This window comes from Schistosoma mansoni (assembly GCF_000237925.1).
Source record: "Schistosoma mansoni, WGS project CABG00000000 data, supercontig 0041, strain Puerto Rico, whole genome shotgun sequence".
NCBI classification, from domain to species: domain Eukaryota; kingdom Metazoa; phylum Platyhelminthes; class Trematoda; order Strigeidida; family Schistosomatidae; genus Schistosoma; species Schistosoma mansoni.
In genome coordinates this window covers 276,298-284,818 of record NW_017386027.1, presented here as the reverse complement: position 1 = coordinate 284,818, position 8,521 = coordinate 276,298, and the positions used below count along the sequence as shown (strand labels likewise).

Genomic DNA, 8,521 nt, shown 5'->3' with positions numbered 1-8,521 from the left:
CCTTACGAAATTCGTTTACATTCATATCTTATGAAATATCAACCCAGCTGAGTAATTTTCAACAGTGAAAATTGTAACTTCTTCAACAATTTGATCTTGCCTGTAAACCAGAATGCCTCATGTGACAAACTGTTATTTGAGAATAAATTATTATTATTATTATTACATTATTGTTAGTATTTTGATGCCATTTTTGTGAAGTTTCATTTCATAATAGTTTTCTCAGTTTTTCTGTAGCTTTCATTGGGTTTTTATATTTCTCCTTGAACTGTATTTAATTTGTTTTAATTGTTATTATTCTGGTGGCTGCCATATTGACTGCTCGCTCTTTGATTGTGCTGCTTGACTTGACTGGGATCGTGCATTTTGGTTGTAAATTTGAGCACTTTCCCAGAGTTTGAAACACTTTGTGTTATGGAGCAACCTTTTTACTTGATCTATCCATAAAGGATTGTAGTGGACCTCAGCGAAAGAGCTTAGTTAAAATATAATAATACGCAAAGTTACCAGCAATATACCAAAAGAATTAACACTACAAACCTAAGCGTGTGTCTATGATTAACGCAAAAGGTAACAAATTACAGTTAAATTATAAAAAGGTATATTGAGCAACAAAATGGTAACAGTGTTATGAAATGAATGTTACTTGTAAGCTGCTTTCTGAGATAACAACCACAAATAAGTTCACTTGGTTAACAAAGGTTCCTCTGCACGTGATGGCACCAACAGCAAAATGAAGAAGAATAGATCCAGTAGTATTATTCAGTAATGATCCGGGCCAAAGCTCCAATGTAGTGTGGAATGGCCTAAAAGGATGTTATAATACTATTATAATCTCAATCAAAGGCCGTGGCCGTTAAAGCAGAAGAATAGACGGCGGATACAACGTTTATATTTTAAGAATCACGGTAGTCAAGTAGTGTTATATACAACCAAACAAAAGTATTCGTTTCTCTACCATTGATACAGAAAAACAATAGATATCGAAAATAAGTGTGGTTACATAAAAAGTGTGACAAATAGGAAAAATATGTGATCTTTAATTTGTTGTTACAAAAAATCATTGCATATAAATGTCACTATAGGATAGAGTAAAACTTACTTTTTGGTGTGTTCGTTTAGATTCATTATTTTGGGATCAATTGTTGGTTGAATAACTGTGTGGTAATATTTGTTTAGGTAAATTTGTACATTTGTATGTATGATGAATTTTAGAACCGTTGTTACCCAATCACTGTTCTGATTTCGATTGTGGTGCGCGTCTCTTTACTTTTACTCTAAAGTTATTCAGCGGCAAGCGTAGTTTGGAAATTAGGTTTGGATCTTACACTCAAAATAACAACGAGAATTCTTTACATGTGACCAAAAAGGTTAGATGAGCAATACTGATTATTCAACCAGGGATATCTACAGCTCGTGCGTAGTCCTAAAACGTAAGCACATATGTAATGAAATTTTGATTTCTTCTGAAATATTTGGTATATTGAAACAATTGAAATCGAAAAAGAATGTTGTTTGTGTGCCGTTCACCCGTCTTTTCAAATGGGGCGAAATAGCTCCAGAATAGTAATGTCCTTAATTATGATCTTACTCGCTCCTCAAATCCTATACTTTTGATTAATTTGTGTTATGTTCGTTGTTATATCAAGTACATGGGCGATTTATCCCTATGCAACAAAACGAGAAAAATAGATCAAAACCATCGCAACCGCTAGAATAAGTAAAAGAAGAAGAATTTTAAGTTCAGATGAGTGGTCTATGCAGTCTACGTCTGTAGAAATACCCTTTATCTAAATTTTATCACTAGTAGGAGAAAATAGTGCGAATACTAGATGAGAGTACTAAAAATATCCCTGTGGACACTTACTGCCGGACCAAACAATAATGTAAAACCCAACATTTATGACTTGTAATTGTACATTTCTTTTTTGCATCTCATTATATTTTACGAATGGTGGAGCATTTCTTCAGTTTCAGCTGACTTTACCTATTAAGCTAAGCAAATAGTTTCTTTATTTTCACTACACAATGGGTAGAGAGGCAGGTGAGTAAACACGGGCGGACAGAGCTTCGTAAAATCGCACGTCAACAACATGGTGTTAGGTAGCTCAGTCGTGGCAACATTCTTCTTTCATCTTCTTACCTTACGTTCTCTTGTTAGCTCTGATAACAATGTAGAGGGAAAGTATAGTAGTAGTAGTTCGTGTAATGAAGGTAAATTCTACTGAGAATGCATAACAAGCTAGTAAAGTATATAATAGCTGTAGACCATTTCTGAATATTAGTTGGGTGGTGGTCTCCATCGATTATGGGAGTAAGAAGGTCAAACACTGATCGAGTTACTGATCCTTCATTAGGCTGCGGAAACAGAACTGAAATATTTTGTTTATTAAATTGGTCAAACCGACATTCTTATAGAAATCATTTCCAGGTAGAGGGTGATGCAACAACTTAAGTTGTGTTGTCGATAGTTGGTTGAAAATATATTGATAATGACAAAACACTAAAGTCCAAGGAGTAGGTTGTATTGGCATTGAGCCCTAACCATACTGGAAAAGATCAAATCCATAAAAGTCCAAGAATTAGAGAAACGGATTTGGACCTTTATTCACCCGAACAATGTTGTTAATATCTCGTCTTTCTTCATAGCAACTGTTTAGGATAATACGCTTCGTCATGAAGGAATGGAATTTATTGTGCAATTTAGTCTCTTAAGAGAATAAGCCTCTCCTGAGAATCTTTCACGGGATTTTTTTAAACAAACATAGTATATCATGTTCTACATTATTATCTATCATGGGAGAATGAATTGCAAGTAGTGTTTTCCAAGTCGTCAGTATAAACGTCATGGTTGACTTTGATGTTTGTCTCACTTGAGTCGTTAAACTGGTAGGGGCTACATTCAGATGATTTGAGCTACTATACTATGAGTTTCTAAATAGTTCAGTCGTCTTACCATGGAAAAGAAAGGGAGTCTATGACGGGAAGCATATTATTACGAAGGTGACATGTTCTTCAGATTTTCGACTGCTCTATGGCTGATATAGTTTTGGTTTGGTCATCAGGCTACGGTCTGCATTAGCTGAAAATCTTGCAGTTCCTAGACGCGACATGTCACCTGCTATGATGAAAGCGGAGATGATAAATACTTGTCTGTTGTATGAACAGAAAATTTAGTTTTGTCACGAAAAGCTGTATGCACCATGGCGCCAGCCGAAGCAAAACGCTAAACAACTATGGACCTGAACAGATTTTAAGAAAATTGGTTTTTTATTCTAAAAGCTCGGAGAGCATTCTTATAACCAAAATTATTACATTTGTTGCATCCGAATACGGAAAATTTTCGATAAGTTCAGTTTCCCTTAAGAAAAGATATGAGGTTAGATGGCCTGTGTTACTCCTGGAAATGAAGGCCTTTCAGTTGATCCAAGTTCCTCCTGAAAGGGTCGATAGACGGCGCTTCAAAATGAATTCCCTTTCGTTAATTATTCGATGGGAAATTCGATAGTCGGCTGACATGTAATTTGTTGTGGACCTGAGAACGTCTATGGAGTGTTCTCGTAAATTCTGTGTTTTGGAGGACAAGAAAAATGATGTCACAACAGATTCAGATTTATCACTACCTAATTCGAAGCCGTAATCAAGTCACCTCAAGTTCTTCGATATGACAATGGAAATAGGTAAAGTTCGGCTAGTCGAACATGATATAGGAGCTTGACTATTCCAGGAAAAACCTTGGTTGCTGTTGTTTGAACATTTTTCAGCAGCTCACAGTCTTTTTTAAGCAGGAGCTAGCATTTTGTATACAGTACTGAAGTCTAGGACGCACGAACACTGTATATAAAGTCAAAAAGGTTTTAACATTGACATGACTAAAGACCTTACATATTGACCTTAAGGCTCTAAAACCTTTGGTGGCTATCGTACAGCGGTGTGCAACAATTTGCAAGTCTGAGTTAACGATGTCCCCTACTTCACTGTGTCTGGACAACAGGTAGCTCAATGTTATTCACCTTGCATGCATCTCCATCTTGGTGATCAATATGAATCACAATGCACTTGCAAGAATTTATCGGCAACTGCCGAGTTTGATACCACACAGATAATTTCTCCAGGTCCTTTTGACTACAAGATCTGGTATGGCGTTCTTACAGTCTTTTGGTAATTGACACTGGGTTATGGATAGATTGAAACATATACTTAGGAGGTTCACAACAAAGCTAGCAAGTTCCTTCAGTTACGTAGGATGCAGTTCATCGGGTCTCATGGATTTGTTTATATCAAGCTTATTTAGCAGATCAAAGACATCGAGTTCTTTAATGGTCACGTTGTCCAATATATGTATAGGGGGATTTGTATGGACTGGCAGGAATAGCGTTTTTGCTCTATACGCATTGCCATAGTAGTTCAAGAATACTTGAATTTTATCATGGTTGTCCGCCACTAATGATGAAGCATTACTGTCCCCCTATAGTGCTCGAATATTTCCTCTTCTTTTGTTCCTTTGGTTTGGACATGAATACGAGCTTTTAGGGTGTTCTATAGATTCTTTAGCAAATGTTTCCTTGCTCAACCTTCTAGACTTATGGAGGGTCGAGGTACAAGTATTGCAATCTTCTTGGTATTGAGATTTTATCCGACATTCTTCTTCTCTTTCGGAAAAGGGTGTGAACCTCTCTACTGAACCATGGTGGATAGTTCCTCGGGCCGCTCTATGCAGTCCAAAAGATTTGCGCGATGCAGTAACTTTAAAGTATAAATTTCGAAAACATCCCAAGCTGTTTGAGCTGAGGATTCTGGTTCCATTGACTAATGTATTGCGAATGCCGAATATATAATGCTTTGTAAATTTGCCTTTCAGACGTTGAGTCTGGCTTTAGCTGACGTTTTCTTTTTTTCGATAACTATAGGGATGTCAGAGATAAGAACTTCATAATCACTTTTACCTAGGAGTGGCATGTAATCGAGGTTTGTTATGTCATCCTCACAGTGGGTCAATATAAGATCTAGTAAGACTGATTCACAGTCCAGTTAGTACCTAGTCTCTTCGTTTACCTGTTGTAATAAGGCAAATATGATGATTGCATCAACCGGTTCATGGTCGAAGGAATTTTCTGACAATTCAGTTCTCAGATTTTTCCAGTTTACCATGCGTGAACTAAGGTCTTCTAGGGTTAGACACCGACCACAATATGTTCTGTTCTAAACCAGGATCCATGCCCTACAATTCAGACTTGGGTTTTGAGGTGCTGATTATTTGTTATTTCTATTTTGCAATGCTAAGAGTTGATTTTCCGGCTATTGGACATTGTCCTGCGCTCTCATTATTCAACCTGTGCGTCACCTACCAAATAATGGTGTGCTTGTCTGTCCAGTAGCCGTTAGTGAAGTATTTACTAAGAGTTAACCTTAGGTTATGATAGGATATACATATTATTCATTTTTTCTTTGTCATTATTATATGGCATGATATATTTAAAACGCCCCACGACTTCTCTACATACATTAATATGTTGGGCATTTAGGTTTAGCTATAGAGTGGAAGAAAGCTCAACAAAGACATGTAAATACGTTTACAGCATTCGTTCGCTTCGATATCTTTCGCCTCAGTCATCCGGTTGGAAAATTGTTTAACGCCTAAGAATAACGGCCGTTATCATAAAATAAATTAAGTCGTTCACTTTCGTTTTCTATCCGTGGGATTTATATCAAATGCATCAGGTGTTGCTTAGCTCTATCAAGTCACTGGCTCTCGACTCCTGTTCAAAGTCAATGACTCGGTGAAGTTAGAAAATTTGGTTTGGGTTAGTGAACAAAATATTTTAAGTTTAAAGTGCTTTGGTAGTTTGGTCTTCTTAATAGTGATGCAGAAGTCAATATTCTAGGTAGCATCTTCGAGTTTCTGAGTGTGGATTATAATAGGACGAGGAATTAAACGAATGTGTTTATTAAACGGATAGCATGGGTTGTACATTTTGAACCCGAGCTTTCGTTGCCTAACTTCATATCCATATAATCCTACATTGCTTGAAATTTACTCCCCATTCTAAAAAACTTTCTATTTTGACCGAAATTAGCCAGGCAAAAACGTTAGTTACTGTTTCACAGTCAGCATGACATACTTCATCTCAATTAGAAGTATTGGATATGTTGTCTACCTTACAGACTTAAATGGCATTTCTTTTAAAACTTCTTTCGCTATTTTAGGTTTCTCTGAACGTTTTGTACAAACGAGCCTTCATATTCACTCAACAAAAATATTAGCTTAAGAATATTTGGAGGATTTATAAATGAGTAACATACACAACTTTTCATGAACAAGGTCTGGAGGTATCATCTGAGCTATAGTACACAAAGCAGGGCACAAACTATTGTGCACCATGCTCAGTGAACCTGCTTCCCCATATGCATTTTGTAAAGATTTGCAGAACTTAATCATTGTAACAGAAGAGCAAATCATTTCACCTTTGCGTAAAGAGTTAAAAAGAAGTGATGAACATTCCGAAATTTTATCACTTGAGATACAAGACGCTGAGGTAATTCGGTGAATATAATGCGATTTCTGTTGTAGAATAAGACTTTTGAATATTTAGCCCAGCAGATTTCAGCTATTTGTAATGCTGATGAAGACACAGCTAATGCCATCCTGCGTGAATATCCAAAATCAGAAGTTTGTTTTCGATGTCTCGGTATTAATGATGACACTATACAGGTAGGTAGTGAACGTTTTCGACTTTTTATACGTATCTCTAGGGTCTTCTTCGTATTCGGGGTATTGGCTTTCTACAATTGTTAGATATGCCTGACAGTGAAGTGAGAACAATCTTACAAAATTATGGAGACTATGGTGAGGAAGTTGATCATGTACTTGCTGGCCTTGCAAAAATACGCGGAAATATTGATCTTATTGAAAGTGACTTGGCATTTGAAGATGATACCAGGAACTTAATCAAATTGGTGATGCGTTTGTCTGATGATGATTCTCAAGTTGAAGAACTAAACAATATCCTTAACGCTCAAATTTACGAAGAACGAAAGGATCCTCGTATACCTCCTTTATATGTTACTGGTCCTGAAGATCCTCCTTTAGTTAACAAAGAAATTTCTGTACAGAACTCATCTCATAAAAATACTAAAGTAGTTGTTTGCTCTCATTTAGAGCACGACACATCCTGTGGAAATCTTACTGGCCATTCAAATCCGGATAATATTAATACATTTAAAATTGGTTGCGATGTCAATTACAATGGCCGTAGTTCGTTTACTTCCCCACATGCTTCCAGTTGTATCACCATAAATAGTCCACAGAACGTCACAAATAAATTTCATTCTGCAAAATTGTGCAAAACTGATTTTAAGACATTTAATCTTTTCCCAGGTATATCTGATTCGAATATTCCTTCAGAAATTGACTTACGTAACGGCGGGCTTTCAGTACCTTCTACTCCCATCTCACATAAATTATCCTCGACTATTTTAACACCCTCAAATCCTTTTAAAGCAGGTCGTTATACGCTACCGAATGAAGGGATTTCTCTTTCTCCCGGTGGGCGTCGGGCAGGCAATCATTCGTCTCGAGATCGCGAGCATCAGACTCGTCAGGCAGGGACTCCGCCACCAAAACATCGTTTAAAATTTTTTTCTCCGCTTCATCGTAGCAAGTCTCATGAATCTAACCTTGCCAATCGTATTATTTTACCTGTCCTCCCAAATGTACCACAGTTCCACCAAGAAACAAACTCTGCCTGTTGTATTAGTAGACCACAGTTGTTATTATGTAATTCGATTTCTCCAGATGCCTCCAGTAATTTACACAACAATTATTTCAGTTATTCTGAGTGTATAAATGGCAGTCGACCGTGTATAACTACTACTCAATGTGGTGTATGCGTTAACAGCGATGTTATTTCAAATGGGAATAAAACAGTTTCAACATTTTATCATACTTCTTCCATTAGTGATAGTACTTCCACACTTGTCACAAGTCCACGTACCTACGATCAAGGTCGACGCGTGTCTTGTGAATATCGACCATCAAAGACTAATTTACAGCCTTTGATGACTACATCTGCAGATAGTGACAATTTATTAGGTAGGTTTTTTTAGATGACGGATTAAGCATATCTACTGCTTTCTGTTTTTTCTACTATTAATGCGTATATTTCGTAGAAGAAAAGATATATGGTGATCATAATTTCTGTTAGTAAACTTCCAAATTTTCGAGCTCAAGGAATATTCTATTCATATTATTTCATGGATGGTTGTAAGTCAGTATAATGAATTCATAGTTATGCTGGACTTTTCGATAAACTATATAAGAACTCTCGTCTAAATTAGAACGAATAGTTTCACAGTATTTGAGCGCCGAGTTGATGTAAGACATTAAATAGGAATAATATATTTGTAAAATCTCAGCGAATGAATTTGTAGTAAATCCAACGTTTCGCCTGGCAATCTTATATTCGATAATTTTAATGTTTGATTATAATTCCTTGAAAAAGCTTGGACCAGATTGCCAGGC

At 36.5% G+C, this 8,521-nt stretch overlaps 1 protein-coding gene across 1 annotated transcript in view; it reads left to right on the top strand.

The window, feature by feature from the left end:
- Nucleotides 1-6,380: 6,380 nt before the first annotated feature.
- The window catches only part of Smp_150710 (hypothetical protein), a gene marked incomplete at both ends in the record, with an annotated part of 4,478 nt that continues 2,337 nt past the window's right edge, over nucleotides 6,381-8,521 (top strand). The window contains 3 exons of the mRNA XM_018790653.1: nucleotides 6,381-6,536; nucleotides 6,572-6,712; nucleotides 6,754-8,092. Of these exons, the coding sequence (XP_018646052.1) occupies nucleotides 6,381-6,536; nucleotides 6,572-6,712; nucleotides 6,754-8,092 (1,636 nt within the window). The remainder of the gene's footprint in view (nucleotides 6,537-6,571; nucleotides 6,713-6,753; nucleotides 8,093-8,521) is intronic.